At 43.5% G+C, this 27,096-nt stretch overlaps 1 protein-coding gene across 4 annotated transcripts in view; it reads left to right on the forward strand.

The window, feature by feature from the left end:
• HACE1 (HECT domain and ankyrin repeat containing E3 ubiquitin protein ligase 1) overlaps positions 1–11,747 on the forward strand; it is a 141,031-nt gene extending 129,284 nt beyond the window's left edge. For 3 of the 4 annotated variants that reach the window (XM_075340089.1, XM_075340091.1, XM_075340090.1), the window contains exons 23-24: positions 5,791–5,904; positions 10,858–11,747. In XM_075340089.1, coding sequence (XP_075196204.1) covers positions 5,791–5,904; positions 10,858–10,960 — 217 coding nt within the window. In that variant the 3' untranslated portion in view covers positions 10,961–11,747. The remainder of the gene's footprint in view (positions 1–5,790; positions 5,905–10,857) is intronic. The other variant, XM_075340092.1, reaches the window with a different exon arrangement.
• Positions 11,748–27,096: the final 15,349 nt, after the last annotated feature.

Here is a 27,096-nt window from a genome sequence, read left to right on the forward strand (position 1 = left end):
CTGTAAACTTCACTATGGTGGAGAACAAAGAGCTGTCGAAGGACACCAGAAACAAAATTGTAGCCCTGCACCAGGCTGGGAAGACTGAATCTGCAATAGGCAATCAAATTGGTGTGATGAAATCAAATGTGGGAGCAATAATAAGAAAATGGAAGACATACAAGACCACTGATAATCTCCCTCAATCTGGGGCTTCACGCAAGAGCTCACCCCGTGGTGTCAAAATGATCACAAGAACGGTGAGCAAAAATCCCGAAACCACACGAGGGGACCTAGTGGATGACCTGCATAGAGCTGGGACCACCGTATCAAAGGGCATTGGAGATTAAATGTGGCTGAGTCTTTCAGCATGATAATGATCCCAAGCACACCACCAGGGCAACAAAGGAGTGGCTTTGTAAGAAGCATATGAAGGTCCTGGAGTGGCCTAGTCCAGTCTACAGATCTCAACCCCATAGAAAACCTTTGGAGGGAGTTGAAAGTCTGTGTTGCCCAGCAACAGGCCCAAAACATCACTGCTCTAGAAGAGATCTGCATGGAGGAATGGGCCAACATACCACCAACAGTGTGTGCCAACCTTGTGAAGACTTACTGGAAACATTTGACCCCTGTCATTGCCAACAAAGAAATATATAACAAAATATTGAGATGAACTTTTGTTATTGACCAAATACTTATTTTCCACCATAATTTGCAAAAAAAATCTTGCCAAATCAGACCAGGTGATTTTCTGGATTTGTTTTCTCATTTTGTCCTTCATAGTTGTAGTCTACCTATGATGTCAATTACAGGCCTCTCCTCTTTTTAAGTGGGAGAACTTGCACAATTGGTAGCTGACTAAATACTTTTTCCCCCACTGTCTGACGGAGGGATACTTTATGATGACTATAAGGGCTCTTTTCCATTTGCGAATAAATAATCTCTGCGATACGCGCCCAGAAAAGTGTAATGCGTATGGTCTGCGTCTTAATTCTCACATAGCTTCCATATGGCATGCAAGTACCGTGTGATTGGTATGCGAGCCTGTAGATTTTTCATACCAAGGATCCGTATGACATGCGTATTCCATCCGTATTGCGATTTTTTTTTTTTTTTTTTTTTTTTTTTTTTACCCCCCCCCTCGCTCCCATAGGCTTGTATGTGGGTGCGAGAGCTGAGACTCGCTACAAAACGCAGTATGCTGTGATTGTATCAAAAAAACAGGACAAATGAAACTGCATCATTGATCAACACTGGTGCGAGTGCAATCCGATTTTTTTTTTTTAGCAGATGGCACTCGCACATGAAATCGCAGATGGAAAAGAGCCCTAATAGCAAACATAGCACCATTCAGGTCATAAATCTCAGAAATGCAGGGTCAGACGCACACACGTGCGCCCACACAAACCTTAGATGAATGTTTTGCAATCATTAATAACTTTAGTCTCAACACTAGGGATGAGCGAACTTGAACAGTAAGGCTATGTGCCCACGCTAGAATGTCCCTGCGGATTTTTTTGCCTGAAAATCCGCGACTTTCGCGGCAAATCCGCACCCGCGGATTTGCCGCGAATTTACCGCGGATTTACCGCGGATTTGCCGCGGATTTTGATGCGGATTTCATTTTTTTTTTTTCCCCCATTCAAAACCAAAAATCCGCACAAAATCTGCACCAAACAATTGACATGCTGCAGATTTTTCCGGATCAAAATCCGCGGCAAGTCCGCCGCGGAAAAATCCGCAGCATGGGCACAGCATTTCCAAAATGCCATTGAAATGGCTTGGAAGTGCTGCTGCTGCAGATTTTCGTCAAATCCGCGGTAAATCCGCGGCAAAATCCGCGGCAAATCCGCGGCAAATCCTGTAGCGTGGGCACATAGCCTAAAGTTCGGGGTTCGTAAAGGACACCGGATGCTTGGGGCTCAAACTTGAACACTGACCTTTTTTTTAATAAAAAAAAAAAAAGTGTGTCCAAGTTTGAGTGCTGTTCGCATGCTAAGTTTGTTGAAAATCTACAGCGGAGTCACACAATCTTTATTGCAAGGGGAAGATGCCTGTATGCTGCTGTAAACAATAATGAAGAAAAAAAATAATGTGGCCTCCCACCTATTTTTGATAACCATCGCAGGTAAAGCAGACAGCTGGAAGCTGCAGCCCTCAGATTTCTACTTTACCATGGCTGGTTATCAAAAATAGGTGGGACTCAACGCTATTTTTTTAAAATTATTTATGTAAATTTAAAAAAAAATGGCGTGGGGTCCATCTTTCTTTTTTTTTTTTTTTTTTTAGAACCAGTTAAGCAGACAGGTCGGAGCTGGTGTTATCAGATTGGGAAGGCTCATAGTTATTTGGCCCTTCACAGCCTGAAAATAGCGGTTTGCAGCCACCCCAGAAGTGGCACATCCATTAGATGCAGCGATTCTGGCACTTTGCCCTGCTCTTCCCAGTGTCCTGGTGCGGTGGCTATCGGGGTAATTCTTTTGGGGTTGATGTCAGCTGTGAATTTATTGCTGGCATCAAGCCAACGAGTTAGTAATGGTGAGGTGTCTGTCAAACATCCCCATTACTAATCTGGCAAGTGTAGAATTAACACACACTAAGGAAAAAAAATGTTTGTTTAATTAAAGACTCCCCCATACTCCCTCTTTCACCAATGTATTGATTAAAAAGAAATCCTTGAAGTTCAGATGTAATCCAAAATGGTGTAATGTCCCATGACACCCATTGGCCCATTGATTCCTGTGGAGTTTTGTTCTGAGAACTTTCTCTGAACAAGGCTCCATAGGTCACTCCCAGTCAGCAGACCCGTAATTTCTCATGCTTGTGAAAACTTCTGTGCCTGACGCTGATCGTCAGTGACCCATGACGCCTTATTATGAGAAGGAGGCTCCATAGTTCACTCCTGGTCAGCGTTAGGTACAGAATTTGTCACAAGAAGTTACTGCTGACCGGGAGTGTCCTATGGAGCCTTTCTCTAAGGCTAGTTTCACACTACGTCTTTTTAACATCCGCTGAAAACGTTTTTTTAGCGGAAGTACGGATCCTGCTTTTACAGCAAATAACGTATGCAAACGCATATGTTATTTTGCAGGATCCTGCACTGGATGTTTAGGGGCGGGCATTGGAGTCATGTGATCGGGAGTGAGGGGAACTAGACTGGGAGGAGGCTTCTGACAGCTGCAGACGCTGGTAACCAAGGTAAACATCGGCCTTGGATACCCGATATTTATCTTGGTTACGAGTGTCTGCAGCTGCCAGGAGCAGGGCTGCCTGCACGCGTAACCAACGTAAACATCGGGTAACTAAGAGAAGTGGTTACGCGATATTTACCTTGGTTACGAGTGTCCGCAGCTCTCAGGTGGGAGAGAGAGGAAGGGGGAAAGACAGAGATAGAGAGAGAGGGTGAGGGAGGGAGTAGAGAGATAGACAGATCACGCGAGACTGGTTCTGGGCATGCTCAGTACAAAAGCAGGATCCTGTCTATCAGCACGCCAGCGTTCACCTGCGTTTGCGTGCGTTATAGTCAGGATCCAGCAATTTGCAGTATTTGGACGGAGCTCAAAAACGCTACAAGTAGCGTTTTTGAAACATGTTAAAAAACTGCAAGTCACTGGATCCTCACTATAACGCACGCAAACGCAGGTGAACGGAGGTTAACGCGAGTCCATTGCAAATGCATTGAAATGAAAACGCATTTGCACTGGATCCGCTTGTCCGCTAAAATAACGTTAAGGACGGATGTTAAAAAGACGTAGTGTGAAACCAGCCTAAGACAGTTTTCCGCCAGGGGGGAGACATTGGGCAGCAACAGCAGCAAAGGAATTATTGGTGCGGGTCGCGGTTTTCATCCCTTTGGCTTTGTAGTTCTACCCAGCCCTGTCTTAGAGTGCTGTCAGCAGTTATTAGCCCTAATACATAGAAGCACAGAAATATTCAAGTGTTTGTATATAAGCAAGTTATTGTATGGCAGGAGACTTAAACTTGTACATAGTTTAAAAAAAAAGGCAATGTCTTGAACAGAGCCCATAGTAGTGGTCCTGGTCTTTGTATGTAGTTATATATCCTTCTTGACCCTGGCACAGTCTGTGTCCCTCTCAAAACATCACTGTACACCACCTCTCAGAGCTCTCTTCAGCCCAGTTTATCAGTTGCCTCTCTTGACAACAGTGTGCTGCTATAATATCTCTGGCAATGTTGCATACTCGTGCAGCCGACTTAGTTATTGCAAGTAAGCATTCCTTATTTTGGCACTAGTCCTCTCGCTTTCTTTGTTGGTGAAATTGTGTGGAATCTCCCCACTTACGAGATGATTTCACTGGTCTGCGAGAGTAAAATTGTTTGAAAAGTAAGAGGTGATTTTTTTTTATATATACGCAATAAAAATATCAAAAAATTTCCATCAGTACAGGTTTTATTTTCACAGATACTGACTCCATAGACTTTTTTTTCTTGCACCATACTTTGACCCTTTTGTGTGACCTCTAGTGGATATTTTTCATGGTACAGACTGTGCTCTAGTGTGTTGCAGTGCTGTCCCAGGGCTCACGGAAAAATGTAACATGGAGTACAATGTGAGTGAGTGGAGACTCTTTATTGATTCATTCAAAAATAGTCTGAAAGATGCTACTGCACAATGGCAGCAAGTATGCATCAGTGCCGGTAGGGCATTCTGTGCACTTGAGGGAAAGCTATGAGAATTTAGACTTTTTTTTTTCTCCTCAAGAAATTGAACTATATGTATCAAGGATGGTCAATATGTGGTGATCTGAAAGTTCTCTCTTTGCTCCTTGGGCAGCAAGGAGGATACAAAAAATACCCATACTTTTTGTGTGAATGGGACAGCTGGGATAGGACTCATCACTGGAGCCAAAGAACATCTTTGCAATCTGGATTCAAGAACATAATTGTGGAAAGTTTAGTTGATCCCACTAAAGTTCTCCTGCCACCACTCCATATTAAGCTTGGACTGATGAGGCAGTTTGTGAAAGCTCTACTGAGAGTAGGAGAGAGTTCTAAGTACCTGTGTGCCAAATTTCAGGGACGGTCCAATCCAAAAATGAAGATAGGCATTTTTGTGATTTTTGATATTCAGAAAGTGATGACGGACAATGTGTTTGAACCAAAAAAGAAAGCTGTTGAGAAAGTGGCTTAGTATGCTTTTAAAGACGTGAAGAAATTTTTAGCTAATAACAAAGATCCAAACTTTAAGTACACTAAAGTTCAAAAGTTTGGGGTCACCCAGACAATTGTCTTTTTCATGAAAAATCATACTTTATATATAATATATATTACGGCTATGATTTTGGTATCATACCTGTAGAAGTGGTTTAATTAGCATTTTGGGGTTGACACTTCCTTTAAGCAGACTATGAATCTGATTGGACGAAGGGCACATATTTGGTCTACAAGAACATGCCCAAAGAATGCGACATCTTACCATGCATGGCCAGCGTTAGGTCTGTTTATGGGTCTTATGTTTCAAGCGCTGATTTTAATGTCTCCACACAAATACAGGCCATTTACTAGTTGAAAAGATCTTCAAACATTGCAGCTATTACTTCAAGTATATGTTTGTAATAAACACTTGGCATTTGATTTGTCAGTTGCTTCATTTCTTAGTTGACTGGGTTTCAATTTATTTCCTTCTTGTTTCCTATATTTGGTCTAATTCTTTCATGTAGTTTCATGTTACACATGGATTGCAGCAACAATAATATGCATTTATGTCAACAACTCATGTGCTGCCATTATTACACTGTATCAGACATCTACATATGTAATAAGTCATGGTTTGTTTGTCATTTTGTTTAGTTCCAGAGTGCCTCATGGCGGTTTTGCATTTATCATGGGAGGAAGTGGGCTCCAAAATTTCACCATTGCTGCTGTGGCATACACATCAAATCTGCTCCCAACATCTAGTACATGGTATGTTCAGAAATTCACATCTTAAATTTCATGTGGACATTCATTCTGTATACTTAGATTATTAAGACGACTTTAATACCATTGTATTAGTGCTTTTTTTTTATCATTTTATATATCATATCACATTAAAAGCATTTTTTAGCCTAGTTTTCTTCAGTTGTACTGGGCAGGATCTGAGACCGATAAGCTTCTGCCAGAAAATGAGCCAGCTTATATGGGCTCGAGCCTGGTTTTGTTTCAGATGGCTTTTTTGGCATAGATGTTAATTGTTCCTTATTGCCAAGATGAGACTGATTTTTCTCGGAAAAGATTGTGTGTTTTGTATTTATTGGCTTCAGAACCTGCAGTTTCTAGGCTTACCAGCCCAGATAGAAGTCTCACTCAATGATTAACAACGTCTAAGTGCACCTGTGGAGGCACAAGAGTCAGGGGTGCTCTCGTCCGTAGGCTTGGCTATCTTTAGAAAGACCGCACATACGAGGGCTCATCCTACTGAATGCCCATACTTCTTTCCCTTGGGCAGAGTACAACTCAAACACAGGGTGAGGTTATCATACTCCGGTAAGACTTTGATAGACAACAGTATATATTACATTTCCAGCAATGACACTAGATGGTGCAAGTGACAGTCTCACTCTTCCACTGATTCACCAAGTATTAGAACCTTCACCACTTCGGGGCATCCAAGGCCACTATCCCAGCCAGCAGCATCCTGCTTTTGGCAGGCACCCACTGAGAAATGATGGTTGCAAACTTAAGAAGCCAATCGAACACAACGAGGTATGTGGCCAGATGACAAGATAGTGCCAACCAGAGTTCTCTAAACTAATTAATGGACTCAGTGTTGGATAGTGGAGCAGTTCTGTAAACAGCCAGCTGGAACAATCATCCCTTGCCTGAAGTACTGTAGAATCACCGGTGCTATGAGCAGGCCCTAATTTTATATACCTCATCTCCCATTTCAGGGCATTGTGTCCCAAAGAATTGGGGGAAGAGATTCATGGCTGTTCCTTTATTGTTCGATAGTTCATTTGTCCTTCAGATGACACAGACTTCTACACCGCTGGGAGCTGACGAAATGCACTATCGGGAGGCATTCCACTAGTTAGCTTACAAGAAGGGCATGGGACAGTCCCACATGAAACAATGGCCCATGTCCCTTGACTCTCCAAACAAAGCAACAATACGTCTAGCATAATTAGGAAAAGTTCACCCCCACACAAATGGCCAGATGTTCCTTATTGATGCGAAGTTAATTTGAAGTTATCACAGAACCCTCATACAGGGAAAGCGATCAGTCATTAAAAAGGTTCGATCACCAATTCTGGAACATCTTTTTTTAGTAAATGTAAATACAACTTAGTTGAACTGTTATAAAGCATTCCCAAGAGAAAAATGTAAAAAACAAACGAAAACCTTTATTTAGAAAATTGCATCACCTGATATGTCTTTTTAAACCCTATTTTCTTCTTCTCTACTCTTTCCTGATATTAAGATGGATTTTAAAGAGAACCTGTCAGCAGGGTTTTGTAATGTAAAGACATGACAGGACTTTAATGGCGTTGTAGTACTGGGTATATTGATATCCACAACAATGATGGTGCTGGAGCAAGATTTCAAACAGAGGAGGCAGATCACTGGAAACCAGTGACCTATCATTCACAGACCAGAGGCAGGCAGCCCGACTGAATCACAGACAGGGAGGAGAAGACCTAGGGTAGAGTCCAGCCCCTATGCACCAAAATCTAATTAGCAGAAAACTTCAAATGGTGATTAAAGAAGAACGATAAAGTGATTCTTTTCACCAAATGCAGCAACGTAATCCATATTACAGCTTCATTATAGCCATGTCTTTACATTATAAAATCATGCTGACATGTCCTCTTTAATAGTTTTGAGGTGTTCGTTTTTTTTTTTTTTTATTTAATTTTTCCTTTGAATGCTTAATAAAAATTCAACTAACTTATAACTACGTTACTACCTGGGAACCAGCTGAGATTTATTATCCATTCATCCAGTCTAAAGAAACTTACTGGATCTAGAAGACAAGGATTCAAGTTGAGCTGATAAGTTGACCACTTTTTGTTTTCTAAATATTTAAGCAAATGCTTGTATTCCTCATATTATAACAATTCTGTAATGTGATATTCCTCTGTTATTCCTACAAATTGCTAGCTAGGTTTTACCATTCCCTCCTTGGTAATGGGTGTGTTTCTACATAGTTAGCTCTGATTAGACAGTGCCAAATTGTATGTAGACACCCCCAATTCGTAACACCCAGTGTTCAATTTTGTAATGAAATTCTACATGTAGTAATAGAGGAACAGCTTTGCGCAGATATCTAAGAAAGATACCTGAGCATCACCATAACTTGGAGAATGCAAGAATTACTAAGGCTGGTTTCCCCCCACATTCTGCACTCTGTTCAGAGCACCATCTGGGGCTTTCATCTAAGAACCCAAAAAACTGTTTTCACACTTGCACCTGACTTCAAACTGGCAAATGTAGTCCAAAATATGAAACCTTGGACTCTGATTTCCTCTCTGGCAGTGTTAAGAAAACCTGACATAATGATCTAAATTTTGGGGTATTTAGATAGAAGCTTAACACATGATGCTGAAAGAGACCTAAAATGTGATGTGAACCCAACATAAAGCAGACATGTTCAGAGAGCTGCCAGATCCTTTTTCAATGAAACCACAGAATGGAGCGGAATTCTTCCAATAGGAGTGTATCATTCTTGGGAAACATCAGGAGTTAAATAAATCTAAGGAATATTTTTTTACTATATTCTTTTATTTTAGGTAAACTAAAAGTTTATGCAATACAGTGTAAGATTATCATGTACATTATGAAGCAACTAGAGGGAGAAAAAAAAGACTTTTCTTTTTACAAACCAACTTTTAGCCAGAGGTGGCCCATTTGTATGTAATACATGTATGTGTATATATCACCAATGTAAGTCAATGCACTTATTAAAATTATCAGAATTATCTTTTCTATTTCTATGACATATCCACAGGCTATAGTATAAATGTATAGTTTCTATTTGGCGCTTTGTCTATTTTGAGACCAGGGTCCCGACGTGCCATAGAGAAATGGTGAGAATTTCCATTGATTTGCATAGTAACCACCTCTCCACTGACATCACTGCACAGTAGGGTCCCATGCTCCGGTATGATGTAGGCCCTGGGACTTGCATCTACTATATATTTAAGACATATCTTGTGAATATCAGAAATATTTGAGATGGAAAACCCCCTTTAAATAACCATTTATTTATTTATTTATTGTACTCACTTATATAGTGCCATTAAATAAGTTTTCCACTACTAAAGTGATCTGCTTTCTTTTATTCTAACTCTTCCTAACTAACACTTTCCTAATATACGTCTGCTATCTACTCTCGTCCTGTAAGGGTATCCTTAATTACCTTTTATTATTGTTGTAGCTTTGATCCTTCCGGCTGCAGACTGGAATCGGACCAACTGAGCAAGGCATGTCACTGCTTAGGGCGGGGCTGCCTTTCGGTTAGTGACAACAGTTTGGGCACGCATGCCCAGCTCACATTTCACTCTTCTCTCAGCCCCCACTAGTGACGTGCAATTCACAGTTGGTTTGATTCTGATCTGCAGCCGGAAGGATAAATGCTACAGCAACAATAAAGGTATGTATGAGCCTCTTAGAGATAAGTTTACAGGAGGAGAGTAGATAGCAGAAGGATATTAGGAAAGTGTTAGGAAGAGTTAAGGTACCGTCACACTAAGTGACGCTCCAGCGATCCCACCAGCAACCTGACCTGGCAGGGATCGCTGGAGCGTCACTACACGGGTTGCTGGTGAGCTGTCACACAGGCAGATCTCACCAGCAACCAGTGACCAGCCCTCAGCCAGCAGCGATGCGTGGAAGCATGCTGCACTTGGTAACTAAGGTAAATATCGGGTAACCAACCCGATATTTAACTTGGTTACCAGCGCGCACCGCTTAGCGCTGGCTCCCTGCACACCTAGCCACAATTACCCGATGTGTACTCTGCTACGTGTGCAGGCAGCAGGGAGCTGGCTTCTGCGGACGCTGGTAACCACGGTAAATATCGCGTAACCAACAAGCCCTTCCCTTGGTTACCCGATATTTACCTTCGTTACCAGCGTCCGCCGCTCTCACGCTGTCAGTCCCTGTTCCCTGCACTCCTAGCCACAGTACACATTGGGTTAATTACCCGATGTGTACTCCGGCTACGTGTGCATAGAGCATGGAGCCTGTCACTGGCAGTGTTAAGAGCGGCGGATGCTGGTAACGAAGGTAAATATCGGGTAACCAAGGTAAGGGCTTCTTGGTTACCCGCTGTTTACCATGGTTACCAGCGTCCGCCGAAGCCAGCTCCTGCTGGCTGCACATTTAGTTGTTGCTCTGTTGCTGTCACACACAGCGATGTGTGCTTCACAGCGGGAGAGCAACAACTAAAAAATGGTCCAGGACATTCAGCCATAACCAGCGACAGCGACCTCACAGCAGGGGCCAGGTTGTTGCTGGATGTCACACACAGCGACATCACTAGCAACATCGCTGCTTCGTCACAAAAGTCGTGCCTCAGCAGCGATGTTGCTTAGTGTGATGTGGCCTTTAGGATAAAAGAAAGGGGATCACATTAGTAGTGAAAAACTATTTTAATGTCCACAACGATTTACAGACCTAATCATCACTGTCCCCATTGGAGCTCACAGTCTAAATTCCCTATTGGTATGTCTGTCATTACAACCCTTGGTGCCAATATAGTAAGTGGTGTTGTCCTTATAACTAAATCTCACTTTTCTATGCATACTTTAAACAGTAAAATTTTCGGGAGGTTTTAACATCATAATATTTCTTCTACATTTAGATGTATTTCACAACCATTGACTATCACTTTTGGGTTTATTCATAATGCTGGCTTTGGTGGTTTTTGTCTTTCAGCATCAATATGCTTAAATTGCCGGAATACCCGAGTAAGGAAATCCTTAAGGACAGGCTTCTTGTGGCATTGCACTGCGGAAGCTATGGTTACACAATGGCATAATGAAGAAAGAAAAACTCATCTGACTACTGATGCGCAATTCAGAGTGGCAGAACCAATTTAAAAATCTGTCAAGAGGAAAACAGGCTTGATACTGCCCACGGGCAGGGCTGACTTTCAAAGATTTGTAAAGTACCTATTTTCTCCTAGATTAAGTGTTGTTTGTGTGGATGTTTGATTTGAAAAGAAGGGGAAAAAAAAGCTGGTCTTCACGATTTTCTGATTTACTTCTGAAGAAACAAGGTGCAATTTACAAGGAAAGAAAACATTGGAGTTTTAGGCCAGTTTTTCTATGTTCAGATTTTGTGGTGTGTTTAAATACTGTATAAAATTGCTTTTAATCTGTTTTATTATTTTTTATTAAGGATCATTTATTGAGGAAGTGTGTGTGCGCCGTCTGTTGTAAAGTCTGCAGCTGTAATTGTCTGCGCTCTGCACTTTTCCCATTTCAGTGTACATATGCTGTAAAAGTGAATTGTTTTGTAATCCTACTCTGCCATTTCCAAAGTTATACCTTTTTTAATTTAGTTTATAACCAGTTTAGTTGTGTCGTTGAGCAGGTCAGTTTCCCCATAAGTTATTAAGCTACCGATCTGCTTTTCATTTTATAGCTGACCAGGAAATGGACCGTCATGTTTTCTGTTTTACTTCAATCTGTCCTTTTACTATTACATGTTTTAGTCTGTTTTTGTTTTTTTTTGTAGTTTAAACCTTTTGTTGCGCAAAAGTATCTGAAATGTATTTTTGTACAAAATGAACCTACAAAAAATAAAGTATTTTATAAATTGCATTGTCACTTTGTGTCTTAACGCCCAAACAGATCATTAATGTTGTACTACAGATCACAAATCTTTGGAAACGACCAAGCTGTCAAAAAGATTCCTTAATTGAAAAGATAAGAGCAGTAGCATTAAGCTTCACTCATATTAAATGGAGGGGATAATTGGTGTGAACACGATATATTGAAGTGGTCATTATATGGCCATACTGATAATCAAAAAAAAAACAGCGGCTAGGCTACACACTGTTCTTTTGGTTCCGAATCAAAGCATCCAATTGCAGTAATAATACAACATTGTGTTTTGTTAGCACATTTTATTTGGCTGCCCTCAAGCAAACTACCTACTGCATTGATTTCTGAAAAGTTTTTTTTTTCCCGTACATTGTTCAAAAGCCTGCCTTTTCATTTTAGAAAGAATCTCTATTTCTGCCTGATACAAACTTTTATTGCTGCTGCTAAAATATGAGAAGATCTTGGCAAGTCATTTTCATACATAAAATTAGAAAAGCCAGGTCAAATGAGAAATTGTTAATTTTGAGCTGACATATAATTTGGATTTCTTCTGGGAAAAAAACCCAAACCCTGATTTATAAATGCAGGCGGTTTAATATCTTCCTGAAACTCCCAGGAGTTACTTTCTGCCTCTCTCTTTGCTAAATACAGACTATAAACTGAGATAACATGTCCAGACAGCAATTGTAGATCGTCAAGCTGATAAACATTACATTGAGGGGAAATTCATGCAGTAAGAACCCAATTAGATAAATAGCAATAGAACAGTAGATAAAAGATGAATTTTATTGCTTAGGATTTCATTTCGGAAAGTCTAATGCGCTAGCTGCTTTTTAATGGCAGCTGCATTAATTGAGAGCTGGAATAATTTGTGGTTTTCCAAACAATGAGACATTTGCATATTGCTATTACAAGGTTATAGAAAATATAACTTGCTAATTGTCATCTCTGTTACATTGGAGCTATACCAAAAACATGTTACATATTGGCTTTATTTTAATGTTCTTCAATATCAAATTGATAAAGGGGTTGTCTGGAATTTTTAAATAACCAGCCGAGAGCTAGAAATGAGTTAACATAATAAAGTCACTATTATTTACCTATTCAATCACCTGCTGCTGTAGAATCGCTGGTTTGGTTATGCATCAATGACATCACGCCCATCATTGATGCTGCAGCTAATCACTGGCCTCAGTAGTCATATGACGAACATGTAAATATTAACACTAATCGTGTTCATATACATTAGACTAAATTTGACTGAACACGTTGATATGGGCAGGATCAGCCAACAGTCTGTGTACGGGAACCTCCCATTCTTCACCAATAGATGATGAGAGAGAGGAAGATTTGGCCTACTAAATATTAGCATATGATCCTTTTGTTTTTTTGTGAAGATAAGCCTCTGCCAAATGAGTATGGCAGTGGCCTTTTCAAAGAGATAACAATAATGCTAGGCTGCAAGTTTGCTTATAGAGGAAGTAGGAGAGATAGCAGTTGGGCACCTGATTTAATGTGTATGGGCACCTTTTAAAGGAGGTCTCCAAGAACAGGAGAAAATGGAGTCTCCTACATAATTCAAACGGCAGCCTATCCTAGTCCTGTGTCAGGATGGGCTATAGACAGAAGACATTCCCCAGACCTGTGTCTCAACTGACACGAGCTGTATCACACATACCTTAGTCAGTGGCTGACAGCACGGCTGTGATAGGGTAAGAAATATGTTTTAACCCACGTTATGCTCAGTAAGGAGATCTCCAGCTTCAGATTCCTCAATCAGTCTGACAGCTTTATAGCAGTGCACAGAGACTGACTACACGCAACAAGAAAATAATAAATATTGAGTAGGATGAAGTTGGAGATAAATTCCCTGTTGGGCTCAAAGAGGATCATATTAAATTTTGTACTGCAGATCAATTTGCAGATTTTTTTTTTTTTGAGGACAACCGTTTTAATGTCTGCTAATCAGATATAAAAATCTTATTTATTAATATGGTCTACCTAGTCAATCATATTTCTAATTTTTGTGTGTTTTTTTTATTTTATTAATCGTGCTATGTGCCACTAAAGGCATCCATATTCTTATTATAGTAATACAAAGCATTTATCATCCAGCTAGCATCACTTGGTGTCTCCCAGCAGCAGCTCTGATGTTTACATCGATATCTTCCCCTCTCCAAGCTTACTGTGTGCTATTACTAAAAATTCCATCATGCATTGCTGCAGCCTGGGAAACAGAACTTGGCACACCCCTCTCTTCTCCATCCTGTGGTGCTGAATATATTGGGAGATACCAAGTGTCAGAGCATCCCAAGGTAGGTACTAGCCCTCCTGGCAATTGCCAAATGGCCAGTACAGCCCTTTCACTGTGTTTGTTCTGCAAATTTCAGCACTTTTCAGTGTCCACATCAGTGATTGGACCTCCTAAACCCTTTGCTTTTGAAATGCAGATTGCAGCACTTCACTAGGTGTCGGCCCCTCCTGTAACTGCTGAATGAAACTGTTAGCTGAGTTTAAGGTACCGTCACACTAAGCAACATCGCTAGCAACATCGCTGCTGAGGCACAACTTGCTAGCGATGTTGCTGTGTGTGACATCCAGCAACAACCTGGCCACTGCTGTGAGGTCGTTGGTTGTTGCTGAATGTCCTGGACCATTTTTTAGTTGTTTCTCTCCCGCTGTGAAGCACACATCGCTGTGTGTGACAGCAACAGAGCAACAACTAAATGTGCAGGCAGCAGGAGCCGGCTTCTGCGGACGCTGGTAACCAATGTAAACATCGGGTAACCAAGAAGCCCTTCCCTTGGTTACCCGATATTTACCTTCGTTACCAGCGTCCGCTGCTCTCAGCTGTCAGTGCTGGCTCCCTGCTCTCTGCACACGTAGCTGGAGTACACATCGGGTAATTAACCCGATGTGTACTGTGGCTAGGAGTGCAGGGAACAGGGAGCCGGCACTGGCAGTGTGAGAGCGGCGGATGCTGGTAACGAAGGTAAATATCGGGTAACCAAGGGAAGGGCTTCTTGGTTACCCGATGCTTACCGTGGTTACCAGCGTTCGCAGAAGCCGGCTCCCTGCTGCCTGCACACGGGACCTCCCCTGTGTGTGTCTGCACGCTCTTGTCGCTCTGGTAAGCTCTATACTGGCCTCTGGTCTTCTGCTGTATTATCAATTGTTAACCTATGATGTGTAGCCGGCTTGTTCATGTATTCGGCTGGTACTTTCTTGTCTGCACGATGGTGTAATTTGTCCTCAGCACTGACCATGCCAGTGAGCTACAAGTAACTTTATTGACACATTTTGCATGCATTCACATGTGGGGATTTTTATCACCCCCTATGTCTGTATAACTTATTTATACTCATTTCTATGCCTTTGTACTGTACTCATTGTTCATTAAAAGAATTTTTACCTGCACACTTGTGCATTTTGATTACTTCTGTACTTCTAACGTTAAGGCATGTAGGCACCTTGGCACAATGAATGACTTCTTCCTCCCTTGTATCCAATTATGCTTCCAGAAGTCAGTGCCTTTTACTACTGTTAAGATCCGGCTTTACTGTTCTATGGTTTTCATATGCCTGCACACGTAGCAGAGTACACATCGGGTAATTAACCCGATGTGTACTGTGGCTAGGTGTGCAGGGAGCCAGCGCTAAGCGGTGTGCGCTGGTAACCAAGGTAAATATCGGGTTGGTTACCAGATATTTACCTTAGTTACCAAGCGCAGCATGCTTCCACGTGTAACGACGCTCCAGCGATCCCTGCCAGGTCAGGTTGCTGGTGGGATCGCTGGAGCGTCGCTTAGTGTGACATCTCACCAGCGACCTCCTAGCAACTTACCAGCGATCCCTATCAGGTTGTATCGTTGTTGGGATCGCTGGTAAGTTTAGTGTGACTGGGCCTTTAGTGAAGCAGACTAATTGTGATTGACTCCCACACGTCCATACCCACCATCAGGAGGCTAGTGACAACTTCCTTTCATTTTGTCTGATTTCTGTGACTGAAAACGAAGTATCAGACCTAAGAGGAGCAGGAAGAATCTGCATAACAATCCAGTACTATGTAATGCCTGCTAAGATGCACTCAGAGGCTATACATCCAATACAACTATATTACAAAAATTCTTTAGAAGAACTATGATATATGCAAGGAGGTGAAAAGTAATAGATAACCCCTTTAAGAATGTAGTTTGGATTTACATTTTTGCTGGTAATCAATCTCTAATGTTATTTAGTCTTATTTATAGTTCGTATTATATCCTAGTCCTTCAGAAAAACCAATAATGGCCAATGTTTTGTCTCATTCTTGCTAAGTCTAGTAGAACCCCTTAATATGAACCTAGCATGATTTTGCAAGTTTAAAGCACCAATCCAGGTTTGTTTGTTTTTTTTTTGCACCACTGGAGTAGTGCTTTAAATGTAAGTCCCCTGCCCCATCTTATACTCACCTTCTAGCATTTTCAGCAGTGCTCCTGTTGGTCTCCTGTGATTTGTGATCTGCCGTCAGCTCCAGTGTTTCATGGAGCGTGCCAAATGTCACAACTCAATACATCTCTTTGAGAACCTCGTTCTGGCTCTTGTAGAGTTGTAGTGAGACCTTGTCGCATTACTTCTGGCCAGTCAAAACTTATGGGCATAAGATGGCACCATGAGATCGTTCCAGCGTTGGTAAAAGATGAAGCTGCCAGAAAGTGATTATAATACAGGAGTCACCGTTATCCCCTTTTTATTGAATACTGCTAGGAGAGCAATCTGCTTAAACACCGCCTACGTCAAGGATGGTGCCAGAGTGAAATTTCAGTCAGGAGGTAGCAGGTCACTTACAAATTGGTGACCTAACATTCAGAACAACATTGCTTTTGGGGGAAGCCATAGCACTTTTCCAGGGCCTTTGTGTTACCTTGACAGATGGCGGAACTGAGTTGGGACTTGATTTTTTTTGTGGCTTGAGATAAGTTTATTGGGAATATTTTAATCTTTGCTGAGCACATACATCGGGTTTTCTGAATAAATCTCCAAATTATGTGATTCAAATGACACCCTCCGAGGAATTCAATTCATAAGAAGGCAGCAGAGTGACTCTGGACTCCCATCTGGCCTCTGTTCAGCACTGTCTGTCTATTCAGAAGTGCAAAAAACTGGTTTCCCTCACTTTTATGAATGCCTGAAAAGATGGGTACGGCTGGATAATAGGCCAGAGTGTGTGCAAAATGATTACATCTGCCTTATTATAGTGAATGTTCTGTCAGGAGCATTGTCTGAATTACATATTTCAAAGATTTACTTGTTAACCCGGGTGTAAGCGCTCAGCATAGAACACAGGATAAATGTTAGCCAACCCTTACTGCAATCTTTTCAGAGGAAGAATTCAACAGCAGGTCAAGAATTGCTTTTACTTATTTTTATGTTAATCACTGTGTGGTATAAGTGATTAGACTGCTTAATTCTTCTGGTCACTATGATTACAGTGATACCAGATTTAGATTTTTTTATATATATATATATATATATATATATATATATATATATATATATATATATATGTGTATGTATATATATATGTATATTTTACTACACACTAAATAAATGAATAATTATTTTTTTTGGCATCAATTCAGGAACTGCTGTTTTTTTGTTTGTTTTTTTTTTTTTTTACTACACCATTCACTACGTGGAAAAGTTGATGAGGTTTTCTTTGCATCAGTACGATTACAGCTATACCACATTTATATGTTTTTTATGTTTTGCCACTTTGCCACAATAAATATTTTTTCAGCTATAACATTTACTTGTGTGACTTTTTCATTGCGTGTTATTTGACTCTTTTCTCAGAGGTATGATGAAAAATCATCGCTTTGATACTTATTTTTTTTACAGTGTTCACTAAAGGGGGAATAGTGTGACAGGTGTTACGGATGTGGCGATTCCAAATATCTTTACTTATTTGTTTTTACATAAATATATGTATTTGTGGAATATTTTCATTTTATGTTCTTATGTTCTTTTTATTAAAAACATTTTGGACGAGTTTTTTCTTTCACTTAATCCATACCTTAACTTAATAAGGTAATAACCCATAACTTAATCCCTATATGCAAATTTAAGTTTTATGACTGATCACTGGTTTAATGCATTGCAATACGTTATACTTTTTAGGCCTAAGCCACACGGCGAGAAAATCGGTGCGAGTGAAGTGCGATAAAACATTGCATTCCACTTGGAACAATTTTAGCCTGTGTGCCAGCGCACATGAGCGATTATTTTCTCAGCCCTAATCTGACCGAGAAAACAATCGCAGCGTGCTGCGATTGTAATGCGAGACTCTTTTCTCTCGCACCCATTCAAGTGAATGGGGTGAGAGAAAAATCGAGCTGCACTCACGGTACATCGGTGTACCACGCGTGTAGAGCGAGAATCGCAATAGCCGGCTGCGGAGGAGAGAGGGAGATAAATCCCGCCTGCCCCTCCGCAGCGCTTGCCCGCCCCTCCCCAGAGGCGGCCCGCCCCCTGCAGCTGAGGTCCGCTCGCACAATCGGACCTCAGTCGCATGGATACTAGCATGACACTGCTCCTGCTGTGCTGCCAGCGCGAGCCAAGTGTCATGCGAGCATAGGAGTAATCCCCGTGTGACACTGACAGAACACCTTTTAGACTATGCCAACCAGCAAACCCAGTGGTCATTATTTACATTGTTTTCATTGCAGGGTGATTGGGAGAGGGAGTGCACTCTCCTTAATGCTGCAATTGCTATTGATCGTGGCATTTATGGGCATAAACAGCATGGGGTAGTGTGGACACCATTCCTGGCTGTGGTAGCCGCTGCTCCGCTATCCTTTATGCCAACCGCCCAGCAGCGATCATGTGGGCATAGGCTACTGTGCCCAACACGATCACCATGACGTACTTATACATCATCGGTCGGGAACCCCTTTCCACCCATGTAGAGGTACATCAAATGTTGTAAAGGGGTTAATCGTAGTGCCCATAGACTACACTTGTCTTCACACTAAAGCTACATTGATTTTATACAGTAGTATTTAGTACCTGTTGCACTTCGAAAAATTGTCATTATAAGAATAATCCCATGACTGTAGTTATGCCTACACAACGTAGGACTATGCACAGTACCAATATAGAATTGCTCGTTGAGTAGTTGTGCAAAAAGAATTGCAAGGTTCAAAACCACATCAATAGTCTACAGCCTCTAGACCAGAGCACTCTGTATACCCTATTACTTGCTTAAGATTTGTTGGTCGCTATGATGTTATGTATGAAATGCTCTGCAAAATATTGATGTTATGGGGCCTACTAATTGGAAGAAACTCCGTAATGCCGCTGGTAATAGGACTTTTGCAGTGCTCTAGTCCGGTGGCCGTGGACCAGAGTCTTGCAACTCTTTTTACTCAACGCTAGCTGCTAGTCGTAAGAGCTTAGTACTGTAAGGACAGGACTAACAACTTTTTGGCCTATAATTGTGTGCATTATAGAATTATAATGGGGGCTGAATGTTGGAAAACTGCATTCTAGATGAGAATACATTTTGGGTCACCTTTAGGACTAGTTTTATGTTCTTTACAGGATGGATGCACTGGATATGACAAACTGTCGGGCAATCAGAGCAAATCGAATGTAGCAGATTGTTTTTATTTATTAAATGAAAATGATGCTTGTCCTGTAATCTGAGGCTAAAGGGAAGGAGCAAACACTGAGTACCTCAGAATGGCTTAATTACCTGGCTTCTGCTTCTTTATAATATAACTAGAAGGTGGCCCAATTCTACGCATCGGGTATTCTAGAATTTACGTATTGTGTAGTTAATGTTTGAGATATATATATATATATATATATGTTGTTGTGTGTACTTACCAAGTGTTTGTGCAGGGCGCTGTACATGTTCTGGGTGTTGTCTGGGTGTGGCGGGGTGTGAGAGCGGTGTTCTTTGGGTGTGGCGTTGTGTGTGTTGCGTTGTTTGTGGAGCGCTGTGTGTCTTTAGCGTTGTGTGTCTTTAGCGTTGTGTGTGTGTTGCGCGGTTTGTGTGTGTGTGTGTGTGTTTTGGGGGAGGTATGTTTTGTGCAATGTGTGTGTTGTGCGGTATGTGCGTATATTTGTGTGTGCCGCGGTGTTTGTGTGTTGGGCGTTGTCTGTGTGTGTGGGTGTCTGTGTTAGGGCGGTGTTTGTGGTTCCCAGTGTGTGGTGTGTTGTGCAGTGCGTGTGTGGCGGTGTGTGTGTGTGTTTTGGGGGAGGTGTGCACCCCCCATCGTGCTCCATCCCCCATGCTGCGCACCCCCATCGTGCTCCATCCCCCATGCTGCGCACCCCCCATCGTGCTCCATCCCCCATGCTGCGCACCCCCCATCGTGCTCCATCCCCCATGCTGCGCACCCCCCATCGTGCTCATCCCCCATGCTGCGCACTCCCCATCGTGCTCCATCCCCCATGCTGCGCACTCCCCATCGTGCTCCATCCCCCATGCTGCGCATTCCCCATCGTGCTCCATCCCCCATGCTGCGCACTCCCCATCGTGCTCCATCCCCCATGCTGCGCACTCCCCATCGTGCTCCATCCCCCATGCTGCGCACTCCCCATCGTGCTCCATCCCCCATGCTGCGCACTCCCCATCATGCTCCATCCCCCATGCTGCGCACTCCCCATCATGCTCCATCCCCCATGCTGCGCACTCCCCATCATGCTCCATCCCCCATGCTGCGCACCCCCATCGTGCTCCATCCCCCATGCTGCGCACCCCCCATCGTGCTCCATCCCCCATGCAGCGCATCCCCCATCGTGCTCCATCCCCCATGCTGCGCACCCCCCATCGTGCTCCATCCCCCATGCTGCGCATCCCCCATAGTGCTCCATCGCCCATGCTGCGCACTCCCAATCGTGCTCCATCCCCCATGCTGCGCACCCCCCATCGTGCTCCATCCCCCATGCTGCGCACTCTCCATCGTGCTCCATCCCCCATGCTGTGCAGCCCCCATCGTGCGCCACAGTCACACATCAGACAGTATACACGCACACATCTGATCGCATACACTCACACCCCACTTCTGCCTGTGCCCTCCGGTGGGCGGTCCCAGCAGCTGTGCTGCACGCAGTGCTCCTCTGCCTTCTGCCGACACGCACACATCCGATCGCATACATGCACACATCCGATCGCATACATGCACACATCCGATCGCATACACGCACACATCCGAGCGCATACACGCACACACCCGATCGCATACACGCACACACACATTGACGATATCGCACATACGCGCTCACACTCACAACATCTGGAGATACCACATGCTTCCGGCCATGTGATCCTCCGGCAGGTCCTGGAAGGTCACTGCTCGCACAGGATCGCCGCCGAGAAGTAAGCGATATCACTGGATGTTGTTGTGTGTGGATGCGATCTGATGTGTGTGTGAGGTGTGTGTGAGAGTGAGAGTGAGTGTGATCTGATGTGTGTGTGTGTGTGTGTGTGTCTGTTCTTATGTGTTTGCGTGTGTGTGTGTTCCGCCGCTGCAGGACCTTGATGCGCTCACCTGGGAGCCGGTGTACACTGGTAACCATGCTACACAATATTACCCGATGTGTACCATGGTTACCAGCGTACCCCTCCCCCCGCACGCACGGGAGCCCACACCAGCGTACGCCGGCAACCCCAGCAATGCGAGGGTATGTGTTGGCTGGGTTGCCGGCGTACGCTGGTGTGGGCTCCCGGGGGTACAGCACTCACCTGGGAGTCGGGGCTCCCTGTCGGTTCGGGGAATGCGTGCGGGGGGCAGGGCCAGAGCGAGCGTGCAATGCGTGAGGAGGGCGGGGCGTGGCCGAGTTGCCAATGCGTGCAGAGGGCCGGGGCGAGAGGCCAATCCATGTGGGGGGCGGAGCCTGGGCGAGCGGCCAATCCGTGCGGGGGGGCAGAGCCTGGGCGAGCGGCCAATCCGTGCGGGGGGGCGGAGCCGAGGCGAGCGGCCAATGAGACGCTTGTCGCGGTAACAACAGAATTTTGGAGCAAGACAGACAGACAGAATAAGGCAATTATATATATAGATAAGTTTTATTTCTATAGCGCCAACACATTCCGCAGCGCTTTACAATTAAGAGGGGACATGTACAGACAATATGAGACAATAGAAAATAACAAAATTCAGATACCAAGAGGAGTGAGGGCCCTGCTCGTAAGCTTACAGTCTATGAGGAAATAGGATAGACACAAAAGGTGAATGGGGGGGGGGGAAGCTTGTCATATATGGTGCAGCCATCGATTTAATAGGGTATTCAAAAGCAGCTGCATGAGAATTTATACAGGTACAGGGGACAAGAACTGGAAGTAAAATTTTAATTGACATCCATTCTGCATACAAATAATAATTCCAAGTGTGCAGCAAGATTTGTAGTTGCAGGTAGAATAGCTTTTTAAAGCTTAATTACTTGGAGAAGATAACACTGAATGGGAATAAGGTATGGCCTATTGAAAACCTAAAGCTGGTGTCACACACAGCGACAACGACGTCGCTGCTACGTCACCATTTTCTGTGACGTTGCAGCGACGTCCCGTCGCTGTCGCTGTGTGTGACATCCAGCAACGACCTGGCCCCTGCTGTGAGGTCGCCGGTCGTTGCTGAATGTCCAGCTTCATTTTTTGGTCGTCACTCTCCCGCTGTGACACACACATCGCTGTGTGTGACAGCGAGAGAGCGACGAAATGAAGCGAGCAGGGACCAGGAGCCGGCGTCTGGCAGCTGTGGTAAGCTGTAACCAGCGTAAACATCGGGTAACCAAGGGAAGACCTTTCCCTGGTTACCCGATATTTACCTTCGTTACCAGCCTCCGCTCTTGCTGCCAGTGCCGGCTCCTGCTCTGTGCACATGTGGCTGCAGTACGCATCGGGTAATTAACCCGATGTATACTGTAGCAAGGAGCCAGCGCTAAGCAGTGTGCGCGGCTCCCTGCTCTCTGCACTGTGACATGTAGCTTCAGCACACATCGGGTTAATTAACCCGATCTGTACTGTACCTAGGAGAGCAAGGAGCCAGCGCTAAGCGCGGCTCCCTGCTCTCTGCACTGTGACATGTAGCTTCAGCACACATCGGGTTAATTAACCCGATCTGTACTGTACCTAGGAGAGCAAAGAGCCAGCGCTAAGCGCGGCTCCCTGCTCTCTGCACATGTAGCACAGCGACGTAATGATCGCTGCTTCTGCTGTGTTTGACAGCTAAGCAGCGATCATAACAGCGACTTACAAGGTCGCTGTTACGTCACCGAAAATGGTGACGTAACAGCGACGTCGTTGTCGCTTAGTGTGAACCCAGCTTTAGAGACATGAAAACAGGAGGGATTTCTGACTATAAAATGTCAAGTATACAACCAGAGTGCTATTATATAAGTTACAAAATTGCTTCCTGACCTGTAGAACTTGTTTTAATATTCTTTATTTACTCGTGACGGTTTTTTAGTATGAATATCGCGCTGAGAACGAACATGAAGATAAGCAAAAGAAGAAAAAAAACATTAATCTTTGCAAATGTCAAAACCAACCAGGTACAACTGCATTGTAGTCCATAGACCATTGATATAAACTATAGATATTTCTTAAGGCGTCTCAAATTTAGATTAACTCTTGATGACATAACTAGTTTTGTGTTTTATTACAGTATTCATCATTTTGTAAATAACAAGTATTCAAAAAAAATCAATATTTTTAAAATTACATTATAAAAATGTTCTTGCCTGATATAGCTTTGAATAGGAATGAGCGGACCTGTGGATGTTCAGTTTCACCATGATCAGCTGAACTGTAGTCAAAAGTTCGGTTCGGTATCTGAATTTGACCCAGAACACTGAACCCCATAGAAATGAATGAGGACCCAAACTTTGGTGCTGTAGAATGGTAGTAGTAAGGGCCAAAGTGCTGCAAAAGGAAGCAAAATGGTGTAAGAACAGGACAATTACCCTACAAATGCATAGGCAAATGACTTAAAATAACCTAAAATAATAAAAAGACAAATATTAGACCTCCTGGTTCAAGATTAAGTGGAGGGCAGTGGGTTGAGGAAGAAGTGGTTGTGGCGGTGTAGGTAGAAGAGGAGCTAACCAACACTGTTTTTTGTTTGTTTGTTTTTTTAATTTGAGGAGGCCCCAAAACAATGGGAATGATGAATAAAACAAACAAACTGTGGTGGAGTATAACAATGGCTGGGTGTGGCTGGTATACTTCTTTAATCATCGAAAGGTACGGACAAGTCCTGTGAGATCCATATCTGGTTCCTTTTTAATGAATGTGTGCTTGACACGGCTGTAGAGAGGCAGATGCTCCTGTCTGTGATCACACCCCCTGCCATGCTAAATACACATTCTGACACTACACTTCCTACAGGGACAGGGTAGGCTAGCACCTCCAAGGCGTAAAGGGTAAGCTCAAGCTTCTAACCCAAATTTGACTGCGTCATAGGCATATATGAGGTTTTCAAGTTCAGATCATGAGACCTGTGGCTAGTATGTCCATCTTGGTTTGTGCTTGGACAGTGTCATACAGATGTGTGAATGCGGAATTACTTTACTGCTCAATTTGCATCAAGGCTGTACAGACACAGACAGCATGCGGTGCAGTACAATGCATTTTTTCTTATGCGAATTACTACATGTGCATATAATACAGCAAAAGGGGAAAATGGGTGTATACTGCGCTAATACTCCAAGGCGATGCAAATATATTCCTTTATTCTTGTACAGGTCGACGCGTTTCAGAGACCTCAGTCTCCTTCAACAGGACATAAAAGGAACAGTATCAACAGTTACTGTTCCTTTCATGTCCTGATGGAGACTGATGTCTCTTAAATGCGTCGACGTGTACTAGAATAAAGGAGAGTAATGGAGAAGGGGTTTTATGCCACGCTATTCACCAGGCACAAGGACGAGAAGATATTCAATGTTCCTTTATTGTGGCTTGAGTCTACGCGTTTCAGGAGCTCTGCTCCCTTCATCAGGACATAAGGCACAAAATTAACAATCTTCCACTTCTCTCGGTATATACCGAGTAAGACCCTATTGCGCTTTCTATTTCCACAGTTTTTCTGTACTAGAATAAAGAAATATATTTACATCTCCTTGGAGTATTAGCGCGGTATACACTCGATTTCCCCTTTTACTGTATTATATGGTCTACACCTCGGGGCTGCAGCTAATACCACCATTACATGTGCTTCATAGGGGTTGTGACTCTCACAACCTGAAAAGGTGAGTGTATCTTAACCCTTGCGAGATTTGATTTCTCTACCGGGTAAGACCCTATTACACTGCCTTGTTTCCACAGTATTTTGATTTGGACTAATTACTACATGTGCAGGAGACTCCACTGCTGCTCTTCTCTCCACACTAGATGTAAGAAGAAATGGAAGATTGTAAGGAAAGTCATAGTTTTATGGCTCTCATGGCGATATAAAGAAAACTGGCAATATCTCCATTATCCCATTTCCTGATATTCTAGTATTGTCACATCTTGTGGCTAATAGAAGTCGTGTTATGTGTCGATAAATGTGACTAATGGCCAATAACGTTCTCCCATACAATGTAAACATTTAACAAAGTTTTTCTTGCATAATAACATCACAAAGGACTTAATTATTGAATAACTTACTGTTGTTCCTGAAGGTGTAACAGATGGCCTAGTGCTTCAGCAGTATGCTACTTACCCAGTCATGGAGGGTGGATCTGGCTAATCATCCATTTAAAAATTATGGAACACACCAGCCTGCTATAATTTCAGACACACCAGCCCTTATGGCACACGCTAAAATTGTCAGATTAATAGTTTTTACATTTGTGAAATCCAATGACCACAGAACAAACGATTACATACTGAAAACTATGATGAGCTATTTAATTTCTTTTTATTTAGCAGAAGTAGTATTAAATGCACCAAGCAAAGATATAAACGTAGTACTTTCGCACCCATTTTTCATGAGCTGAACTCAAACAGCTAAGATTTTGCTATGTACACAAAATGCCTTTTTCTCTCAAATATTCACAAGTTTTTCTAAATCTGTTCGTGAGCACGTCTCCTTTGCCGAGATAATCCATCCACCTCACAGATGTGGCATCTCAAGATGCTGATTAGACAGCGTGATTATTGCACAGGTGTGCCTTAGGCTGGCCACAATAAAAGACCACTCTAAAATGTGCAGTTTTATCACACAGTGTCACAGATGTTGCAAGTTTTGAGGAAGTGTGCCATTGGCATGCTAACTGCAGGAATGTCCACCAGAGCTATTGCCCGTGAATTGAATTTTCATTTCTCTACTATAAGCCATCTGCAAAGGCAATCCAGAGAATTTGGCTGTACATGCAACTGGCCTCACAACCACAGACCAAGTGTAACCACACCAGGCCTGAATCACAATGTATCGCTCACCGCTTGTGAAGGCGGCGAGCAGGAGTGAAATCACTGGACTACAGGGGGAACTTGGGCTTTCCCTTTTGTCAGAGGGGCTTAACTAAGAGCTCACCGTGAGTCAGTACGCCAGGTGGCATTCCCAGGGCAGTAACCGGGACTGTGGCAGCTGAACAGTGCAGGGAGACAGCAGGACAGGTGGACACAGTCATAGACAGGATGGACACTGGCAGGACAAACAGAGCAGAACAGGAAGCACAGTCTGAATGGGGAATGGCTGGATAGGCAGGGGCGGGTAGGGAACTTCTGGCACGTGTCAGACTCAGGTCACTCGGCATGGGACATGAGGCACAGGACATCGGATACAGGTGCAGCCGGGACAGGATATCTGGAGGATCTCTGGTCATAGGGGTCCAGGTCATCTGGCATGGAACTCTGGTTATTAAGGTCCAAGTCATCAGGCATGGGACATCGGACACAGGTGCATCCAGGACGGTTGTGGCAGACAAGAAAACAGGTGCTGGTGGGTAGGGACACAGGTGCAGGTCAAAGGGTGGTACCAGGGTACAGACAAGACAGATCTAGGGAAACAGACAGGACAAACACAGCCAAGCAGTACTGATAGCATGCAGGACTGGTGCCGGAGGCTGGGAGACCAGAGCAGAGAGGCAGGACTAAAGCCTGCTTTACACGTTGCAATTTCGCATACAATATCGTATGCAATTTGCAACGCCCCCATCGTATGTGTGGCACGTTCAATTTGTTGAACGTGCTACACAAACGATTAACCCCGTCACACGTACTTACCTTCCATACGACCTCGATGAGGGCGGCGAACGTCCACTTCCTGGAGTGGGAGGGACGTTCGGCGTCACATCAACGTCACGCGGCATCCGGCCAATAGAAGCGGAGGGGCGGAGCTGAGCGGGACGTAAACATCCTGCCCACCTCCTTCCTTCCG

Source organism: Anomaloglossus baeobatrachus, chromosome 3 (assembly GCF_048569485.1).
Source record: "Anomaloglossus baeobatrachus isolate aAnoBae1 chromosome 3, aAnoBae1.hap1, whole genome shotgun sequence".
In the NCBI taxonomy this organism is placed as follows: domain Eukaryota; kingdom Metazoa; phylum Chordata; class Amphibia; order Anura; family Aromobatidae; genus Anomaloglossus; species Anomaloglossus baeobatrachus.